Source organism: Coregonus clupeaformis, chromosome 15 (genome assembly GCF_020615455.1).
Source record: "Coregonus clupeaformis isolate EN_2021a chromosome 15, ASM2061545v1, whole genome shotgun sequence".
NCBI classification, from domain to species: Eukaryota; Metazoa; Chordata; class Actinopteri; order Salmoniformes; family Salmonidae; genus Coregonus; species Coregonus clupeaformis.
Window position 1 is genome coordinate 33,363,563 of NC_059206.1, and position 22,922 is coordinate 33,386,484.

A 22,922-nucleotide genomic window follows, 5' to 3' on the forward strand; every position below is an offset into this window, starting at 1 on the left:
AGATTTAACTGCCTTTGAAAGGGATATGGTAGTAAGTGCCAGGCACATCAGTTTGAGTGTCAAGAACTGCAACGCTGCTGGATTTTTCACACTCAACAGTTTCCCATGTGTATCAAGAATGGTCCACCACCCCAACGACATCCAGCCAACTTCACACAACTGTGGGAAGCCCTGGAGCCAACATGGGCCAGCATCCCTGTGGAACGCTTTCAACACCTTGTAGAGTCCATGCCCTGACAAATTGAGGCTATTCTGAGGGAAGGTGTTCCTAATGTTTTGTACACTCTGTGTCTATTAGCCTTGATTCCTGACAATGACCAGTACCATTTAAATGACTGTAGCTCATCTTAGCTGAGGAAACCTTATCAGATGCCTTTTTATGAGCAACAACAAAATGTTATGAAATATTCACATGGCATCTCAGTATACGGAGACTATTCCAATGTACCAAAAACACAACTCATGAGTTCTCACACATACACCAATACATATTTAACTACTTCAAAGCAAATGAGAATTGTAAGCTTTCCCCATGTGTGGTGGGAACATACATAGCTAATATGATTTCCCTGTGCTGGAGGAAGGGGCTTTACTGCGTGTAGTACATCCAACTGCTTTGAAACGTTCAGTGGTTTCTATGGCATTGATGGTTTAAACACATTCCATTTGAGTAAAGAGCCTCACCTCCCCTCGTTGTGCTTTGAAACCAGTGAGGATTTGCTGAACAGTAAGCGGTGCTTTTACCTTAATGCCCAAACTGTTAGCTTATCAGGTCAGCAACCTGTGTTGTTCAGCCTATTTATGGATGGGTGTGCTACAGGGACCTCACTGTACACCCAGAGACTGGCCGTGGTGGCCAACCATCACTCTCAGAGTCTGGACACAACAGACTGAGAAAAATAATAAATGGCGTAAAAGACGTCAATGTGATTGAACTCCGTTCGACTTTGGGTCCTTCAAAAAGCGCTATAAGTCCTATGTATTATTATTAAAATTCCTAATGGTCAATGGGCATTGTCATAATTGGCAAAAACAAACAAGAGACTAACATGGCATTGATTCCTATGAAGTTCAATACATTTTCATCTGCCAAACTTGTAGGCTAAATTATCTCTTTGGAATAAATATCACAGCAAAGCATTGGACTAAAACAGCCTAGTTAGAACATCTACATTGACAGTTAAGCTGGACCCGCTGTCAGTCAGGTAGGACACACTTACCATCAAGTCATTGAGCGAACAGACAAAATGGACAAAGCCAAAGGCATTTTAAAAAGACAATCCTGTTCTCCGCAGTATTCCAAATCCAAAACCATACACACTTTTTTCAGCTAGCTAAACATGAACTACAGTGTAATGTTGGAGGTGATGATGGTGTAGGCTACTGCAGACAGCACAGAGTTCGCATAGGACTGGTGTCAAGAGGCCAGAAGACTTGAGTATACAGGACGTCACTGTTGAAGGACAGATCAACACATTGTCTAATACCCATGGCCTCGGTCTATCCACAGCATAGTGTGAGGGATTCAGTCAAACTGAGAAGCCACATTCGCATCCCAAGCAAAGAGTTTGTAGAACATTGCAGTGTAAACATGGAATATATCGGTTGAGTTAAGAGATACAGCTTAATGTAGAACTCAGGGTCCCAGACGTCTTTGCAGGTAGCATTGGCTGATGTTGCTCAAAGGTTGTCCAGTGTTGAGATAGCCCTGGCTGGACGTGTGTGTGTGGGCAGCGAGGTGTTCAGGCTTGAAGATGGGTCACGTCTCAAAGTACTTGTAGATGGCAGTGACGTAGGTCATCACACTCTGCCAGTCAGGCCTCTCTGTGTGCACCATCTCTCCAATGTCCTGAGAGAGCGAGAGAGAGAGAGAGAGATGTAAGATGTGTTGCAGTACACATTCGTATCACACTGCATTTCTTTCGCTGCAAATTGTGTGTTTAGAATATTGTCAGTGAGACGGTGAGGAATAAAGTTCTGACTTAGCAAGCACACATCGCTTGGCCTAGGAGTAACAAATCACAATACTTTCCAACAGTATGTGTTGGACAAAACAGTGAATCACTCAAAGATGAACCCCGTCTGTCTCTTGTTAAGCTGAAGTCAACTGGCCTTGGTGTGACACTGCTCTTAAGTAAGCTGGAGCTGCTTGCCATTGACATGAGCACATCATCTTTTAAGGGCAGTCCTCAGGCTACAGCCAGCCAATCTATGTACTGTTGGTGTGCATTGCTGCTGAACTATATATCAGCCCTGTCTTTCTGTTGCCCAGTCTTTCTAGTCAAGCCTTACAAAGGGGAGGAAGGGATATGAGAACGTGTCGCTCATCCCCCCCAGCCATATAAAGCATCTTGGTCATTTCATTCTACACTTTTGAGTGGTAGACAAATATCCTTTCGTGCAAATGATGGAACTGTCTTGGGTTCGTTTTTGCTCGGACACCAACCAATGAGGACTTGATCCCGACACTTTCAGCTGCCTGGAAAGCCAGTGTGAAATTTCGCTTCTGAAGGAAAAGAGAGAAAATAAATGTTTTGATGAACGAACTACATGTATACACAACTCAAAAGGAATTTTCAAACACTTCGACCCCTCAGTCCACTGACAGGAAGGTTCTATCTCACCTTGTCCTGGCTGGAGAGCTCTAGGTAGGGGATGTGGGCAGGCAGGTAGGTGTGGAGAACAGCACAGAAGGCCAGCCCGTCGTTCCAGCTGCTACTGAAGTTGGTGATGTCAATGTTCTGGAGAGAGGAGAGAAACAGCATAACAGTGAGGACTCTCTAATACCAGCCTTAGCAGTGTTTCCTCTACAAAAATGTGTAGCAGTGAGAGAAGAGTTTGCGGAGGGGGTCCACCCCCAGCCTTGTTTTGCTGACTCCATTAAAATATAATTTCCACCTCCAGAAATGTGGTAAAATTATTTGTAAAAATTATTTTAACATATTGGACCATGACATGCATATAGCCTATGCATGGTCCATATTATCAGGTATGCTATTAGCAATAAGCATTATCACCTGTAGCCCAACTGATGCAGAATAGTGGCTATAAATAAATAGGCTGAAGCATGAGGTTGCCCATCTGCATTTACCCTATTGGGATAATCATTAGGTAGATCCCAAATATGATATTTTAACTAGTTAGCATCATATTGATACATTTTATGTCCCAAAACAGTGAATATACACAGTATACCAAATATTAGGAACACCTTCAGCTCAACTATATTATCAATGTTCCATCTTTTGTTTTGTGTGGGGGCAATGATTATGCCATAGCGCAGCGCCACAAATGACTGCAGAGGAAACACTGAGCCCTAGGCTATTCTTATGTTTCACCATGTCATCCCCAACCACTGTCAACAACAGTAGATGATGCAAACTGTTGTCTTTCAAATGAAGTGGAAGAATGTACACTACCAGTAAAAGGTTTGGACACACCTACTCATTCAAGGGTTTTTATTTTTACATTGTAGAATAATAGTGAAGACATCAAAACGATGAAATAACACATATGGAATCATGTAGTAAACAAAAGTGTTAAACAAATCAAAGTATATATTGTATTTGAGAATCTTCAAATAGCCACCCTTTGTCCCTTGATGACAGCTTTGCATTCTCTCAATCAGCTTCACCTGGAATGCTTTTCCAACAGTCTTGAAGGAGTTCCCACATATGCTGAGCACTTGCTGGCTGCTTTTCCTTCACTCTGCGGTCCGACTCATCCCAAACCATCTCAATTGGGTTGAGGTCGGGGGATTGTGGCCAGGTCATCTGATGCAGCACTCAATCACTCTCCTTCTTGGTAAAATAGCCCTTACACAGCCTGGAGGTGTGTTGGGTCATTGTCCTGTTGAAAAAAACAAATGATAGTCCCACTAAGCCCAAACCAGATGGCGTATCGCTGTAGAATGCTGTGGTAGCCATGCTGGTTAAGTGTGCCTTGAATTCTAAATAAATCACAGACAGTGTCACCAGCTAAGCACCCCCACACCATAACACCTCCTCCTCCATGCTTTATGGTGGGAAATACACATGGGAAGATCATCCATTCACCCACACTGCGTCTCACAAAGACACGGTGGTTGGAACCAAAAATCTCAAATTTGGACTCAAGACCAAAGGACAAATTTGCACCGATCTAATGTCCAGCGCTCGTGTTTCTTGGCCCAAGCAGGTCTCTTCTTCTTATTGGTGTCCTTTAGTAGTGGTTTCTTTGCAGCAATTCGACCATGAAGGCCTGATTCACACAGTCCCCTCTGAACAATTGATGTTGAGATGTGTCTGTTACTTGAACTCTGTGAAGCATTTATTTGGGCTGCAATTTCTGAGGCTGGTAACTCTAATGAACTTATCCTCTGCTGCAGAGTTAAGTCTGGGTCTTCCAAATTTTCCGTATTGACTGACCTTCATGTCTTAAAGTAATGGACTGTCGTTTTGCTTTGCTTAATTTGAGCTGTTCTTGCCATAATATGGACTTGATATTTTACCAAATAGGGCTATCTTCTGTATACCCCCCTATCTTGTCACATCACAACTGATTGGCTCAAACGCATTAAGGAAAGACATTCCAGAAATTAACTTTTAAGGAGGCACACCTGTTAATTGAAATGCATTCCAGGTGACTACCTCATGAAGCAGGTTGAGAGAATGCCAAGTGTGCAAAGCTGTCATCAAGGCAAAGGGTGGCTATTTGAAGAATCTCAAATATAAAATATATTTAGATTTGTTTAACACTTTTTTGGTTACTACATGATTCCATATGTGTTATTTCACAGTTTTGATGTCTTCACTATTATTCTACAATGTAGAAAATAGTAAAAATAAAGAAAAACCCTGGAATGAGTAGGTGTGTCCAAACCTTTGACTGGTACTGTATGTGTTTTAGCACACTAGTGTTTCTTCACACTGCCTTGCACTCAAGTGAGAGAGGGTCAAAGAGTCCATTGTATTAGCTTAACTACTTTATCACTGTGTGTTTGCTTAGTGGATAAGTTTATCATCTCCATCGACATGCATCCCACGGCTCCCCTCTCTAACCCACATATACAACGGGAAGCCATTTAGGTCCGACTGTGTGTGTGTGTCTGGGCCTTTACGGGCCCTGTTGTTATGACCAGGTACGGGGGGTTCATGTTCGGTTTGCTTAATCTATTTAATGCTCCACATGGATGGATGCCCTTCAATTGGGATGCACACACACACACACACACCTCACGTGCGTCCAAACTCCAAACACTTGGTGTCTTTCTAGAAAGTGCTGTGGAAAGAGACTCTTATTCTTGTCGGAAAATGGCAACTGGTCAAAATAACAAAAAAGATGCAGTGTTGTCAGACCTCGAATAATGCAAAGAAAATAAGTTAATGTTCATTTTTAAACAACACTAATGTTTTAACTTAGGAAGAGTTCAGAAATCAAAATTTGGTGGAATAACCCTGATTTTCAATCACAGCTTTCATGTACGCATGCTCTCCACCAGTCTTTCACATTGATGTTGGGTGACTTTATGCCACTCCTGGCGCAAAAATTCAAGCAGCTCGGCTTTGTTTGATGGCTTGTGACCATCCATCTTCCTCTTGATCACATTCCAGAAGTTTTCAATGGGGTTCAGGTCTGGAGATTGGGCTGGCCATGACAGGGTCTTGATCTGGTGGTCCTCCATCCACCTTGATTGACCTGGCTGTGTGGCATGGCGCATTGTCCTGCTGGAAAAACCAATCCTCAGAGTTGGGGAACAATGTCAGAGCAAAAGGAAGCAAGTTTTCTTCCAGGACAACCTTGTACGTGGCTTGATTCATGCGTCCTTCACAAAGACAAATCTGCCCGATTCCAGCATTGCTGAAGCACCCCCAGATCATCACCGATCCTCCACCAAATTTCACAGTGGGTGCGAGACACTGTGGCTTGTAGGCCTCTCCAGGTCTCCGTCTAACCATTAGACGACCAGGTGTTGGGCAAAGCTGAAAATTGGACTCATCAGAGAAGATGACCTTACTCCAGTCCTCTACGGTCCAATCCTTATGGTCTTTTGCAAACCTCAGCCTGGCTCTTCTTTGCTTATCATTGATGAAGGGCTTTTTTCTAGCTTTGCACGACTTCAGCCCTGCCCCTAGGAGCCTGTTTCGAACCGTCCTCGCTGTGCACTTCACCCCAGCTGCCGTTTGCCATTCTTTTTGTAGGTCACTTGATGTCATCCTACAGTTGTTGAGTGACATTCGAATTAGTTGGCGGTCATCCCGGTCAGTAGAGAGTCGTTTTTGCCCTCTGGGGACAACAAAGCTACAGACTGACAATGTCTGCTGCTTGACCTTGTTCTTATGAACCGCCGTCTATGAAATTTTAAGGATGGAAGCAACCTGACGCTCACTGTATCCCTCTGCCAGTAAAGCCAGAATTGAACCCTTCTTTTCCTCACTCAAAACATTCCTTTTCAACTCTTTTGGCATGGTCAATAGTTATTTTTTGATTAATATTACTTTTGAGGTCCTATTAGCACAGTTTTTGCCATCCAGCTGGTCCGATTGCAAGAGGATAGTGATGACCACAGCAGTGGATTTTATACTTTTCCTCGTTAAATAAGATTTGGTTCATGTGATCACCTAATCAGTACCTAATTCAGTAGAATGAGGTGTGCCTGTGTTGGAATTCAACAGACACTGGAATGGAATGGCTGTCATACATGTCTCTTTTTCCACAGCTGTGTGTGTGTGTGTGTATATATATATATATATATATATATATATATATATATATACACACAGTGGGGAAAAAAAAGTATTTAGTCAGCCACCAATTGTGCAAGTTCTCCCACTTAAAAAGATGAGAGAGGCCTGTAATTGTCATCATAGGTACACGTCAACTATGACAGACAAAATGAGAAAAAAGAAATCCAGAAAAACACATTGTAGGATTTTTTATGAATTTATTTGCATATTATGGTGGAAAATAAGTATTTGGTCAATAACAAAAGTTTCTTAATACTTTGTTATATACCCTTTGTTGGCAATGACACAGGTCAAACGTTTTCTGTAAGTCTTCACAAGGTTTTCACACACTGTTGCTGGTATTTTGGCCCATTCCTCCATGCAGATCTCCCCTAGAGCAGTGATGTTTTGGGGCTGTCGCTGGGCAACACGGACTTTCAACTCCCTCCAAAGATTTTCTATGGGGTTGAGATCTGGAGACTGGCTAGGCCACTCCAGGACCTTGAAATGCTTCTTACGAAGCCACTCCTTCATTGCCCGGGCGGTGTGTTTGGGATCATTGTCATGCTGAAAGACCCAGCCACATTTCATCTTCAATGCCCTTGCTGATGGAAGGAGGTTTTCACTCAAAATCTCACGATACATGGCCCCATTCATTCTTTCCTTTACATGGATCAGTAGTCCTGGTCCCTTAGCAGAAAAACAGCCCCAAAGCATGATGTTTCCACCCCCATGCTTCACAGTAGGTATGGTGTTCTTTGGATGCAACTCAGCATTCTTTGTCCTCCAAACACGACGAGTTGAGTTTTTACCAAAAAGTTATATTTTGGTTTCATCTGACCATATGACATTCTCCCAATCCTCTTCTGGATCATCCAAATGCACTCTAGCAAACTTCAGACGGGCCTGGACATGTACTGGCTTAAGCAGGGGGGACATGTCTGGCACTGCAGGATATGAGTCCCTGGCGGCGTAGTGTGTTACTGATGGTAGGCTTTGTTACTTTGGTCCCAGCTCTCTGCAGGTCATTCACTAGGTCCCCCCGTGTGGTTCTGGGATTTTTGCTCACCGTTCTTGTGATCATTTTGACCCCACGGGGTGAGATCTTGCGTGGAGCCCCAGATCGAGGGAGATTATCAGTGGTCTTGTATGTCTTCCATTTCCTAATAATTGCTCCCACTGTTGATTTCTTCAAACCAAGCTGCTTACCTATTGCAGATTCAGTCTTCCCAGCCTGGTGCAGGTCTACAATTCTGTTTCTGGTGTCCTTTGACAGCTCTTTGGTCTTGGCCATAGTGGAGTTTGGAGTGTGACTGTTTGAGGTTGTGGACAGGTGTCTTTTATACTGATAACAAGTTCAAACAGGTGCCATTAATACAGGTAACGAGTGGAGGACAGAGGAGCCTCTTAAAGAAGAAGTTACAGGTCTGTGAGAGCCATAAATCTTGGTTGTTTGTAGGTGACCAAATACTTATTTTCCACCATAATTTGCAAATAAATTCATTAAAAATCCTACAATGTGATTTTCTGGATTTTTTTTCCTCAATTTGTCTGTCATAGGTGACGTGTACCTATGATGAAAATTACAGGCCTCTCTCATCTTTTTAAGTGGGAGAACTTGCACAATTGGTGGCTGACTAAATACTTTTTTCCCCCACTGTATATATATATATATATATATATATATATATATATATATATTTTCAGACCCTTTACTATGATACTCGAAATTGAGCTCAGGTGCATCCTGTTTCCATTTATCATCCTTGAGATGTTTCTACAACTTGATTGGAGTCCACCTGTAGTAAATTCAATTGATTGGACATGATTTGGAAGGGCCCACACCTGTCTATATAAAGGTCCCACAGTTGACAGTGCATGTCAGAGCAAAAACCAAGCCATGAGGTCAAGGAATTGTCAGTAGAACTCCAAGACAGGATTGTGTCGAGGCACAGATCTGGGGAAGGATACCAAAAAATATCTGCAGCATTGAAGGTCCCCAAGAAGACAGTGGCCTCAGTCATTCTTAAATGTAAGAAGTTTGGAACCACCAAGACTCTTCCTAGAGCTGGCCGCCGAGCCAACCTGAGCAATCGGGGGAGAAGGGCCTTGGTCAGGGAGGTGACCAAGAACCCGATGGTCACTCTGACAGAGCTCCAGAGTTCCTCTGTGGAGCTGGGGGAACCTTCCAGAAGGACAACCATCTATGCAGCACTCCACCAATCAGGCCTTTATGGTAGAGTGGCCAGACGGAAGCCACTCCTCAGTAAAAGGCACATGACAGCTTGCTTGGAGTTTGCCAAAAGGCACCTAAAGACTCTCAGACCATGAGAAACAAGATTCTCTGGTCTGATGAAACCAAGATTGAACTCTTTGGCCTGAATGCCAAATCAAAATCAAATCAATTTTATTTGTCACATGCGCCGAATACAACAGGTGTAGACCTTACAGTGAAATGCTTACTTACAAACTCTTAACCAACAATGCAGTTAAGAAAAATAAGTGTTAAGAAAGTATTTACTAAAATAAACTGAAGTAAAAAATAAAAAATAAAACATTATTAGAGCAACAATAAAATAACAGTACCGAGGCTATATACAGGGGGTACCGGTAGCTGTTCAGGAGTCTTATGGCTAGGGGGTAGAAGCTGTTAAGAAGCCTTTTGGTCCTAGCTGTCAAGTGTCACGTCTGGAGGAAACCTGGCACCATCCCTACGGTGAAGCATGGTGGTAGCAGCATCATGCTGTGGGGACGTTCTTCAGCGGCAGGGAGACTAGTCAGGATCGAGGGAAAGATGAACGGAGCAAAGTACAGCGAGATCCTTGATGAAAACGTGCTCCAAAGCGCTCAGGACCTCAGACTGGGGTGAAGGTTCACCTTCCAACAGGACAAAGACCCTAAGCACACAGCCAAGACAACGCAGGAGTGGCTTCAGGACAAGTCTCTGAATGTCCTCGAGTGGCCCAGCGAGAGCCTGGACTTAAACCCGATCTAACATCTCTGGAGAGACCTGAAAATAGCTGTGCATCGACGGTTCCTATCCAACCTGACAGAGCTTGAGAGGATCTGCAGAGAACAATGGGAGAAACTCCACAAATACAGGTGTGCCAAGCTTGTAGCGTCATACACAAGACTCAAGGCTGTAATCACTGCCAAAGGTGCTTCATTAAAGTACTGAGTAAAGGGTCTGAATACTTATGTAAATTGCAGTTTTTATTTTTATAATACATTTGCTAAAAATTCTAAATCTGTTTTTGCTTTGTCATTATGGGGTTTTGTGTGTAAATTGATGAGGAAAATCCATTTTAGAATAAGGCTGTAACGTAACAAAATGTGGAAAAAGTAAAAGGGTCTGAATACTTTCCGAATGCACTGTAGGTAGGTTAGATGATTGCTTCCTCTACCAGAGACAATGGAAACTCAAGAAGAAACGGGAAACTCAAAGTAACCATAAGAGTTTGAATTGAACCTTCCGCCACCCCCTAGTGCACTATATAGGGAATATGGTGCCATTTGGGATGCAGTCCCCGTCTACAGTGAGGCAGCCATCAACTCTCTCCTAAGGGACACAGGGGACCTGTGTCAGTTATCAGAGAAGCCGAGTGTCAGGGGACATGTGAGGAAGGATATGGTCCAGACACCAGGGTGCCATAACACAAGGAACACTACAGTGGGGAGATGAGGGAAGAGGAGGGGAAAGGGAGGGAAGAGTGCCTGGGGGCTCCTCCAAGAGGTGTCACTGCTCTCTGTGGGAACCCAATTCACTGGTTCTCCAGGATCACAGCACCTGTCTAATTGGTGTTAACCAGGACTACACATTCTGCGGGCAAAGACACTCTAGTCACTAACTATGGTGAGCCACACTGGTTATTATAACTCATCTTTTCCTCAGAACCTGTTCCTACACAAAAATCAGACAACTTTTGACAAAGAAAGGATTGTTAAAATGCCAACAAATTGATCAACAAGGAACATACAAATTTGCTAGGTTTAAGGTATTTATTCTCTCTGCATCCCCTTGCTTTACCAGTGTTGGCGGAGCAATATATGAATCAACGATGGATAGAGCTGGAGAGTAAAAGCAACAGGAGGAGCCCAGTAGAGAGCATTAAGGTATAATCTGTGGAAGAATAGGGCTGAGCTACGGTAGGAGAGGCTTGGCTGGTAGCAGTGTGTTTATGGTGAGCATGGCTCGTAGGAGCACCAGAGCACAGGTAATGAACACATTAAGTACAGTCCTCATGAAAAAAATGAGGAAAAGGGAGAGCGAGAGAGAGAGCGAGAGAGACTGTTTGTGGAGAGAACATTTATGATTTAGAGAGGAGATGGGGGACTGCCCCTGCCAGAAACCAACAGAAAAGACGACAAAGTAGAGGCTATTTAGCATAGTATCAAAGGCCTTGTCGTTCTACTTCCCAAACTGAACGGCTAAGAACGCTTGTGCTACAACAGAGACTATAATCCTCTCTTTTTTTTTTTATACTACACAGTTTCCCACAATGCCCATCTGTGCCAACGTGCCCTTGCCCATACCATCAGAGTTTCAGCTAGAGGAGAGGTCATGTTGGCTGAGGAGAGGCCGGGACTAGGGCGAAGTCTGGCACACTTCCTGGAGAGGGTAAAGCCTAACTGCTACCATGGTAACTACAGCAAGCAGTCCTTAATGCTGCCTTGTGGGTAAACATCTTAAAAGCCTGGAAGAAGAAGGAAGGGGCTCTGATTGGAAACAAACAGGAAGGATACACAGCGTTTACCATCTGTGTTTGCAATTATTCCATAGAGAGCATAAGGCATTACTGATAAAAACAGAGTAACAGCAATGATCTGATATTCTTTCCTGCATCTAAACCTGTTGAGAGAAACCAAACATTGTCCAATGGGATGGAGTAAGTAAGTTGTGTAAGTTGGGGTGTGCATGCACGTGTGTGTCTTATGCCAGCCTGTACCCTCCACCCTTTTCCCACCCTGTTGGTTAGTACCAGGTATCCTTCAGTCTTCTTCTGGCACCACTTAAGCAGGGCATTCCTCTTGGATCCCCCGTACTCCCTGGCCAGTGCAGACAGGGGGTCTTTTCTCTCCTCCCTATGGACACACAGAAGGACATGAAAGAACACATGAACAGAAAGAATGATCAGACACATAGGGGTGGTTTTACAGAAACATATTTAGCCTGATCTTGGACTAAAAAGTATTGTCAATGGAGATTCTCAATTAAGCTTGCTTTTCAGTCCAGCACTAGGCTTTATCTGTGTCTGTGAAACTGACTCATAGTGCACCTTTCAAAGGAGGAAAATCTACAACACATCGAGGTGACATTGAAAACCTCAAAAATACAATGTGTTATATTTTCATCCTCTGTAACTATACTCTCATAGCCCCCTGCATTCACCAACTAGCAAGTCAAGCTGTGGACAAAATAATCATTCCATGAAATGTTATAATTCAGAGAGAGGCGGATAGAGAAATAGAGAGGATAGAAAATTAGAGAGGGGATAGAGAGAGGAGAGAGGGGGGGTAGAGAGAGAGGGGGATAGAGCAAGAGGAGAGAGAGAGAGGGGGATAGAGAGCGAGGGTGATACCTGACCACTGTGACTGACCCAAAATTAAGGAAAGCTTTGACTATGTATAGACTCAGTGAGCATAGCCTTGCTATTGAGAAAGGCCGCCGTAGGCAGACCTGGCTCTCAAGAGAAGACAGGCTATGTGCACACTGCCCACAAAATGAGGTGGAAACTGAGCTGCACTTCCTAACTTCCTGCCAAATGTATGACCATATTAGAGACACATATTTCCCTCAGATTTCACAGATCCACAAAGAATTCAAAAACAAACCCAATTTGGATAAACTCCCATATCTATTGGGTGAAATACCACAGTGTGCCATCACAGCAGCAATATTTGTGACCTGTTGCCACAAGAAAAGGGCAACCAGTGAAGAACAAACATCATTGTAAATAAAACCCATATTTATGCTTTTTATTTTCCCTTTTCTACTTTAACTATTTGCACATAATGACATTTGAAATGTCTTTATTATTTTGGAACTTTTGGGAGTGTAATGTTTACTGTTAATTTGTATTGTTTATTATCTACTTCACTTGCTTTGGCAATGTTAACATATGTTTCCCATGCCAATAAAGCCCTTCAATTGAAATGAATTGAGAGGTGAGAGAGAGAGAGAGACGGGAGAGAGAGAGGATATAGAAAGGGGGATAGAGAGAGAGGGGGGATATAGAGAAAGGGAGAGAGAGAGAGGGATAGAAAGGGGGATAGAGAGAGAGGGGGGATATATAGAGAGAGGGGGGATATAGAGAAAGGGAGAGAGAGAGGGATAGAAAGGGGGATAGAGAGAGAGAGGGATAGAAAGGGGGATAGAGAGAGAGAGGGATAGAAAGGGGGATAGAGAGTGAGGGGGGATATAGAGAGAGGGGGGATATAGAGAAAGGGAGAGAGAGAGAGGGATAGAAAGGGGGATAGAGAGAGGGGGAGTAGAGAAAGGGATAAAGAAAGGGGGGGATAGAGAGAGAGGTGGGATAGAGATATTGAGGGGGATATAGAGAAAGGGAGCGAGAGAGAGGGATAGAAAGATGGGGATAGAGAGGGGGACAGAGAGCGAGAGAGAAATAGAGGGGTAGAGAGAGAAATAGAGAGGGGGTTGAGAGAGTGGGGAGAGAGATGGAGAGGGATAGAGAGAGGTGGATAATAGAGAGAGGGGGATAAATAGAGAGATAGGGAGGGGGATAGATGGGGATAGAGAGAGAGGGGATAGATCGAGAGAGGGCGCTAGAGAGGGGGATAGAGAGATGGAGAAAGAGGGGGACAGAGCAATAGAGAGGAGGCTCAGGAACGAGAGGGAGATAGTGAAAGGAGAAAAGTCCTTTTAGTCGAGCCCGTCACCCATTCAGAGCAGTGTGCGTTGTCAGCGCTCAATATTTGGTTGCAGTCAATTGGATTTCCAGTCAAGCTCTCCTGAATTACCTAGCATTTCCAGTTCACACCCGGCGTCCCTCTGATAGACTGGACAAGCAATCTGTCACTTTGCTTAATTACTGATATACTTATATATAGGGCAGAGGAGCCATAGGAAGATGGGACACAGACAGACACAGACATCCACAGACACTGACACAGAGATAGTGACACAGACTAGGGCTGTTGCAAGTTTGGTAGAGCGAGCTTCAGGTGGACACAAATTAATAGTTGATACAATGTTTCAAGTTTGTTGTAGCCAATGTGATTTATAGGATATATTTTAAATCAGGATATTTTCTACCTGCAGGCTGCAATGTTTTTATTTGTTGGCTTTATTTGGGCTATTTTTACATAGTTGGCAATTGCAATAGAATATACTTTTTAGTTTTATCATTTTTATTTAGATTTGGATAGAATTTTGATTAACCCGATGACAATGATTTAGAGATACGAAGACGTTATAAATTAAATGAAACTGTTCCACGAAAATGTGCATATGAAAACCATAACTGCCATGCAGATCGGTAGAAACTGTAAAATAAATTGGCATTCCACATGAGAAAGGTTGCCGACTCCTCGTGTAGCCTATTATCGGCAACTTCAGGAGAGTAAGGGCAGAATCTGCAAAAGCCAGCTGGAGCGGGAGGAGGATGGTCGGGTTAGGTTACGTTTTTTTTATTCTGGTTATTCTGGTTTTTTATATCTTAATCTCTGGATCCCTCGACTAATTTTTGTCTTATTTAATCAAACAGTGAGCTTAAAGAATCAGATAAGCTGAATGCATATATAGTTGATTTTATTAAAAACACATGGTGTGTCTATATATGGAATAATACACGTTTTAAAATTTCGACCAATCGATTGGTCGAAAGAACAGACGACTTTCGGTCGACCAAGATTTTTTTGGGGGGTCGGGGACAGCACTAACACAGACACACAAAGATACTGACACAGACAGAGACACACACACACACTCTGACACACACTCAGAGAGAGAGAGAGAGAGCGAGATGGTGTCCATACCGTAAGCGTCCCCTTGTGGAGGGGGTGACTGAGGCGGTGGGGGAGGAGGTGGTGGGGGAAAGGGAGGAGACCTGGGGGGAGGAGGTGATGAGGGAGGCCGAGGCACTGTTCTCTGAGGCAGATAAGTTCCTCTTCAGCTCCTCACTGCTCCTTCGGGACACTGGGGACAAGACAGGACAAAGGTCACTTACTGGAACACTGTGATGACTGAAGAAGTAGTTAACCACAGTGTTATCAGTACCACAATCACATTACTTTCACTATCAAGCCACAATAAAGTAATTTGGAGCACAGTACACAGTCACAAATGTATGATACAGCCTCTGACACAGGTACATATAGTAAACACACACCTGAGAGGGACTTGGAGGAGTCCATGTTGGGGACCCTCTGGAGGGCAGAGGGGGTGCGGGTCCCAGGCGAGGCCCGGAGCAGGTGATCTGCTGTTGGGGATGGAGAACACAGTCCCTAGTACTCTAAATGGACCTATAGATTAACCAAATATGGAACTATGTTGGTTGAAGCAGGGGGCAAGTCATAACCCCTACCAGATCCCTACCAATAACATCGTCCAGCCAGTAAATAAGCACACTTCAGAGCCCAAGTTAACACCTTAATTAATACCTGTTAATACATTAATACCCTTTAATGCAAGCAGACTTTTTCCTAAATACAAAAGTATAGCTTTGTGAGGCTCAGAGTTGGCTGCTTTTGTGCCAAGCTAAGTGGAAAAACTGAGTGTGAGCTGAGTTAGCAACGGTGGTTCTAAGGAAGCGTGTGAACAGGGATCTAAATCCACTGTTGCACGCTCCTATTACTCCTTGTCTGCATCCCAAATGGCACCCTATTCCCTATTAAATGCACTACTTTTGACCAGGCCTATAGAGCTCTATATAAGGAGGAATAGGATGCCATTTGGGACAAAGCCCTGTTGTCTGAGCCTGTGGCCTCCCCACCGAGGGCTGCCTGCGTTGGGCTGCGATATGAACCTCATGTGATTGCAGTGCCTGTGTCCCTTCTTCCATTATTAAGCCTGACACTCAAGATAGAGGTCAATCTCACAATCTTGGTGGGTCTGAGAATTATCCCATCACCCACATGTCTGCTACACACTGCTCTACCATTACAACCTCCTAGCTATACATCCAGACATCAGTGATGGACTTGCTTCGGTCTTGTGGTGTTCATCTGTAAGGTCATGGCGCAGTGAGGTAACCTACTAAACTAGGTGAATGCACTGACTATAAGTCTCCCTGGATAAGAGTGTCTCCTAAATAACTAAAATGTAATGTCTGTTCTGTTGGACAACCATTACATGATATGAATGACGACAGTGTTATACCCACCTGGCATAGTGAGGTCTGTGTAGCTGGACCTCTTTTCCACCATGGAGCACAGGGGTTTGGGGGTCGACGCGGTGTGCCTCTGAAACATAGCACAACAGAAGAGAATCAGACATACACACTAGCATATACAGCAACATTGTTCATTAAATGAGGACAGCATAACAGAACTACTCATAAAGTAGTGTATCCAATCAAAAACGCATATTTTGACCAATGGGTAAAATAATGTTAATTGTGTAGATCCTCCTCCAAAAAAAAAACAATGGTCCAAACCTCATGTCTCCATCATAATCCGTTCCAAAGTTATTGGAGTTTCTACCCTTGTAGGATCAGATGGCCAAAATTAGGGTGACTAAATCAATGGAGGCCAGAGAAAAAAAAAGCGTTAGCTAGTCTGGATGCTGTGCAAGAATTAAGGCTAACTGACAGGCTCACGGTTGAACTCGTCATCTTTCTTCTCGTATCCGGAGGACCCCAAAAAAATAGAGGTAAGCTAGATATCGATTTTGAGACATGACATGTAGTATTTTCATAGTTTAGTATACGCTTTTCATATTAATGTGAAATTCATATTTGTGTGAAAAGATTTCTCACAAAAACAAGCATCTCTCTGAAATGTCAATGGAACAAAGAGCGTACCGCAAGCTTTTTATTTTCAAAGCCTTTTTTGACCCGAGGAAACAACTTTGTACACGACAACCAGAACTTTGTACACGACAACCAGAACAGAGCGGTACTGCGAGAAAGGAGTACCGCTCTGTCAACAGAGCTCGGTGCTTATTATCGGATGTATTAGGTTACGAAGTCTGACTTTTTGGATATAATGTTAAATTATATGTTAGAGAAAGACCCCACTGAATGATTCAGAACATGAAGAATCATATTTGTCTTGGTAAAATGTATTTTATAACATAAGGAAGTGAAATTTAAATCACCACAGCACGGTTTCACCCACTCTGGGCAGAGAGGGTGGACACCCTACATTAGAGCTCTGCTACCCGATCCCCGACATTATACATCGGGTTAGGGCCGGGTAGGGCCTGTTTTTTCATTAAGAACTTGGGTATGGGTAGGGCTCAGGTATCACTAACATTTTGAAGCTGAGTCATTTGTGTGTGCTCATAACATGGTGTCAGAAGTGCTTCAGCCTCGTCAAATATAAGACAGGAGAGATGATTATTTCACAGAAAATAATAATGTTCCTTGAGTTGAGAGTGACGAAAAGTAGCTACAAGCTAAATGCTCTCTAATATCTCATAATTGAGCAGAGCAGCCTCTGTGGAGCTGTTGCTATGGATTAGGGCTGACCCCATTTAGTCGACTGGTCGATTGTTTGGTCGATAGGCTGTTGGTCGCCCGAGATTTTTGTAGTTGAGCAGTGGCAAATATATTTTCAATTATGGCACACGAGACACCTGTCTGATTCACGCCTGTGAGTGGACTAAAACGAACAGGTTTTTCTTTTCTGGTTTTATTGATCTCTGGCTCCCTCTTTAGTAATTTGTGTGTCTTCATTTTTAGTCACAGTGCTTAAAGCACCAGACAAGCTCAGTAGCCTACATATAGTTGGTTTTATTCAAACATATGGTGTGTCTATATATGGAAAAATACATGTTTAAAAATGTCAACCAATCGGTTGGTCGAAAGAACAGACGACTCACGGTCAACAAAGTTGATTTATTTTTGTCGGGGACAGCCCCACTATAGATATTGTTGGATTCTAGCTTGAAATATACTTATTGATGTTACCATACTGGAATGTATTTATTATTTTACATGTATAATGAATGTTGGGGTCATTGGACAGTGGATAAGAACTAGGTGTATGGAAAGTTACTGAGTCAGACAAGGGGGGAGGCAGGAAGTTTACATTGTCATACATGTGATTGTTCAATCCTATGGAGGGAGGCAAAAGGCAACAGTCTGGTTTCAGTCAATGATAAGGTAGGACAGCTGTGGAGTAGGGAGGAATGGAATTCAGAACGAGGTCAGGTCAGATGAAGTGAGAAGGAACAGTCCTATTACACACACATACATACTTACATGCCCACGAAGGTTCTAGCAGGAGGCAAGGCCATGACTACACCAGTGAGAGGAACCAATTAAGTTCCTGACTAGCAACATAGATGTATTTGCTGTCTAGATGTGCAAGGAGTTGACTCCTCCTAGTAGGAGGGTATAAATATATGTGCTTGTGTAAACATGTCTTTGTCTTTGCAGCTGTTTGACCCAGTGGGTGAATAAACTTAGTTTGAGCTTTTTCCTAGTCGTCCGTAGTGTGTGTGTGTGTGTGTGTGTGTGTGTGTGTGTGTGTGTGTGTGTGTGTGTATGGATAAATTGTCATGCTTGTGTAGTAGTATGGTAGGTTGTAGAGAAGTAGTCCATGGAGAAGGACAAATGGAGGGAATGTGGAATGTGATAGAAGGTTGCCTTTAAGTTCTGGAGGAGAGCCCCATCCATGGTTAGAAAAGCAAAAAGATATTTGAAAGTTGTTTGAACATGATTTGTGTGTATTTAGCAGTAGCAATAAGGACAGAGGTTGGTTTATGCTCTATTGGGGTGGGGAACCTTGACAGATTATGTGGAAATAGGAAGACAACTGTGAACAATTTTGGTTATGTGTGTTGTCAACAACAGTGATATTTGAAGCGTGACACTGGTATAAGACATTAGGTCTCACGTATTCTCCAGTAGTAAATTGGCAGATGCTTCAGTATTGGTTCTAATACAAAGTATTAGGTCCCGTGACCAAATTATTAGGCACCTATACCGTAACTACTATCCAGGATGTGGGTATCACTACCTAAAAAAAATTATAGTTAAAATTGGCATGTATTAGAGCCGTGGGTGAGGAAATCTAAATAACTATTGAAATGGCGACCGGCGGCCCCGATTCTCCCTGTAAAGGGGGTCTAGAGGAAGAAAAGTTTAAAACCATAGAGGCTCTGAAAGAGGCACACGAGCATTTCACCAATTCGGCTCGAATATGGGAAAAATTGGTCAGCACTTCCCTGCTGACGGAAAATTCGAATCTAATAAAGAATTCAGAGATGCTATTGTGAGTTGGCACAATGACATAAAATCAAAATCAAAAGCTCAATACACCAGCGTTTTGATGTCAGCATTCTATCAACAGAAAAGCAAAACCGATAAAACCAAAATTAGTAGATGTACTCAGCATCAAAAAGACTGGGTACGTGAGTACATTGATAGAATGTGTACGTCTGCTTTGATGGCAGGTTTGAAACCTGTTATCAAAACGGCTATTGCGGGGGTAGTGGACCAACATTTTCACTGGGATGAAATAGTGCAGGAGGGTTTGAGAGTGGAATCTAATTATGCTCACTTTGCAGCCGTGCGTGTGGTTAATACAGCCACAGTGAAAGTCACTAACAGTGGTTTCAACAGTCAAGGTAAGACAAAGAAACAGAGGAAAGGGCAGCGAACCTATGCTAAGGCGCAGGGCGATAGAGCCCTATTTTACATGTGGGACTGTCGGTCATGGGAAGAATGAGTGTACGGTAGTCCTGGAGCCTACTACACCCGCTCCCTCTGGAGGGAAGGCTGCGATGCAGGCGTTTGCCGCATAAACAAAAGAACAGCAGCAGACACTCTTGAGAGTAGCGGGGCAGGGGAGCTCGACATAGGCTAAATGTGCGACAGGAAAAAGTATTACAATTAGCGGGGTAACGGGCAGAATCGAAAGCGATACGACTACTACCCATGTCTCTGACCATAGAACCACTAACAACACCCGGATCATTTTACATGGCGACGGGTGTGGAACCAATTTTGGGGTTGGATAATCTATGCGAAATGACAGGGGAATGGATTCTAAAAGGTCACAAGTTAAAGTTGGCACGGCCAAACACTGCTTGCAAACTCAGAAAACCTTGGGGGTTTTTAATCTCGTGAGACACTTTATTCCGTCTTATTCTGAAATCGCTTTATAGAATTGACGAAAGGGAGGAGGGGGTCCTCACAAGAAATTAGAGTGAAGTTTTTATTGTGAGTAATTGTTTGTAGAGTTAAAGAAACAATTGTAATTGTCGTTTAAAAAAGCAATTATGTCAAGCACCAGCATTGGGGTTACCAAACCTAAAATTACCTTTTAAAATTGTGTTCATGAGTAAGAAGGGCATTGTAGTGTGGTGGTTACGCAAAATCATAGGGAAAAGAGAGAACAGTCATGTACAGGACTAAATTGTTAGACTTGGTGGCGAGAGGAATGCCGCCGTGTCTAAGAGCAGTAGAGGCTACAGAAATGGTTTTGCATGCTTCGATTACATTGGGCCCCAAAATAATCGATTCAGTGCATATTTATCTTAAAATAGTAGACATCAATGAGTGTGAAGCAAATAGGGAATATCCAACAGAGATTGGTAATAGTATATGCAGTAAACGTTGGGATGGATTAAAACACAAACGATTAATGAGTGCAGGGAGGACAGTGGACTCCCGGTGAACAGAATTTATCATGTTTTGTTTGTAATTTATACTTTATAAAACTGCGGAATTTCACTAACTGCTCTCCCAAGACAACAGCCTCGAGAAACATTTCAAAGGGAGAGACAGGGACACCCCATCCTCTCCTGGAGGAGAAAATTTACATTTCGTTAGTTTTCACTATGCTAAATCTTAAATCAGCAACACAAAAGTTTTTAAGTACCCGGATCCGGCCGTAAAGGCCGTACGTTTTACCACACACACCAGCACCCCACCTGTTATGAATATTTGTTAGTGGTGTTAATACCATGTCTGATTTAATTGTGTGGGGTCTTTTTATTTGGTTTTAGTAGGTTCTTCAAGGGCTAGAAAGGATGCACCTTAAAGGGAATTGTGGTTGCACACATGTAAGTTCTCCTGATAAGGAATGTACTGAAAAAAACAAAATGTAAAACGGGTACATGTTTGAAATGTCTTTAAATAAGTAGCCTGAAGTACAGGGAAAGAACATACTCACTTAATGGTAATATGAAGAAGTGTATTGCTGTAGTCGTTTTGTTTTTGTCTTTGCTTCAATACAAATCTCACAAGATTGGGCCTGCTGTATGGTCGGGATTTCTCCCTAAGGGTTAGTCCTCTAACTCCCAGACCCTGTAACCCAGTGAGGTTGCCAATATGATAAGGGAGTATAAGCCAAATTGCAAAATGGTTTCAACAGTGTGTTGTTATGCTCTTTGACATTTGTCTTAGAAATGTTGTATCAAGAAAAGTGGGAATGTAATAATTAGTCATATGGTGAATAGTTTTGTCTGGATTTCCTGAATCAGAAATGCCTTAAACTGTTGTTTTGGCAATAGTGACTCCAGATGGTATATAGATGCATGGAAGGGATAATTCGACCGAGAACAGTGTGAGCCTCACCCCCTCTAACCGGCTGAAGTAATGGCGACAATGGCGTTTACTATGGCCCAGTCCTTCACCACTTCTACTTGAGACCTGAGTCTAAGCCAGCAACCGGTGTACGGGCGGCAGGAGTGTGGCATGAGTCCTGAGACCGTCCACATGAAGTGAGCATGGAGAGAGATCATGCCCAAACTCCTCTCATGCTGCTGGTGCACTGGTCGGAAAATGGACAAGACAGAATGGACCGTAAAAGAGGTGGCGGCTCAGGTGAGGCATTCGTCTGCTTGGGGAAATCAGATTATTCCTCAGATATTGAAATCGGGACATTATCAAGGGCCATCCACTTTGACAGGCATGTGTGCCATTGGGAGGATGAACTGTAAAGCTATCTGAAGAAGAAAAATAAGATATGCCAGAAGAATGAGTGCCGGGAAGGAGGGGGGTGGTCAACCATGCCCGTAATTGATTTAGGGTTGCCCTAAATTGTTTATTTGGGGTATCAGGTTGATTGTGGGGACCGCACACTGGGAAATGAATTGTAATTTAGACTAAAAATGCATTGAGATACCGATCTGTCATTAACATGTCACTTGCGACAGTGTAAATCAGGGATAAACGGTGGCCGTGATGAGAAAAGTTAATGCTGGTAATATAAGTAGAACATACTGTATATATATTTCCCCATCTGTAAATGTACATTCTGCCAGTGTCGGTGTGTGCGCTAAGTTGAGGGTCTTGAATTCGAGTGATAAACTCAACGTGAAGCATTAAGGACTGTCATTCTAAATTTGGGTTGGATAATTTATATCAATAGTTCTAATTATGATTCGGAAAGGAGAGAGAGAGTGCTGCCCCTAAGCTGTGAGGAGAGCACAAAGTGAGGGGAGGGTGCACTGCTCACCCGGCAAGTGGTTTCCGAAACTAATTAAATATTTGTAAGAATCCATTGAGTCTAGGGAGGGTTTCCTCCCAGGAAACCTTATCTTTCGTGTCCTCCGAGAGGGAGGTTATCAGAGAACTCACTAGATGGTAGCTTGGGCTAACCATAATGGGGACATTGATAGTAGGGGCTTTGTTTTACCATGCTATCAGAATCCTAATGTTAAAGCGCATCAATACGGCTTTCTGGATGATACAGTCCAATTAATTACTTACAAGGCTCGTAGTCTGCGTCTTGCTTTGACACCCGAGGATGAAGAAGACTGGGTAAAAGTGAGTGGAATAACCAACAGGGAACTAATTTTCATTGGAGCCCAGTGAAGATCTAGCATCCCATTGGCACAGAACAGAACGGAGGGACGGTCCTTGCCCCAATCTCATTCTCATCAAGGGTGGTGTGAAATTGTTTACCATGTATTCTTTCTCTTCCCTGTTCAAGTCAATATGTTTTCTAGGTGGCATGGAACATGTGAGCGATCATTGTTCCAGATGAGGATTGTTGGAAACTGACTAATTGACTTGAACACGTTTTAATGTTTATAACTATATAACTGGACTAGCAGTAGTGATTAACGTGTTATGGGTTAGA

The 22,922-nt window shown here is 43.1% G+C and overlaps 1 protein-coding gene across 4 annotated transcripts in view; it reads right to left on the bottom strand.

Moving 5' to 3' along the window:
* Positions 1 to 216: 216 nt before the first annotated feature.
* The window catches only part of LOC121582585 (cytospin-A-like), a 38,432-nt gene continuing 15,726 nt past the window's right edge, over positions 217 to 22,922 (bottom strand). Inside the window, exons 9-15 of one of the 4 annotated variants that reach the window (XM_041898488.2) lie at positions 16,046 to 16,124; positions 15,053 to 15,139; positions 14,700 to 14,859; positions 11,669 to 11,786; positions 2,625 to 2,741; positions 2,447 to 2,506; positions 217 to 1,849 (exon numbers count right to left, since the gene is read on the bottom strand). In XM_041898488.2, the coding sequence (XP_041754422.2) occupies positions 1,760 to 1,849; positions 2,447 to 2,506; positions 2,625 to 2,741; positions 11,669 to 11,786; positions 14,700 to 14,859; positions 15,053 to 15,139; positions 16,046 to 16,124 (711 nt within the window). In that variant the 3' untranslated portion in view covers positions 217 to 1,759. Of the gene's footprint in view, positions 1,850 to 2,446; positions 2,507 to 2,624; positions 2,742 to 11,668; positions 11,787 to 14,699; positions 14,860 to 15,052; positions 15,143 to 16,045; positions 16,125 to 22,922 lie in introns of all 4 variants that reach the window. The other 3 variants (XM_041898487.2, XM_041898490.2, XM_041898489.2) reach the window with 3 other exon arrangements.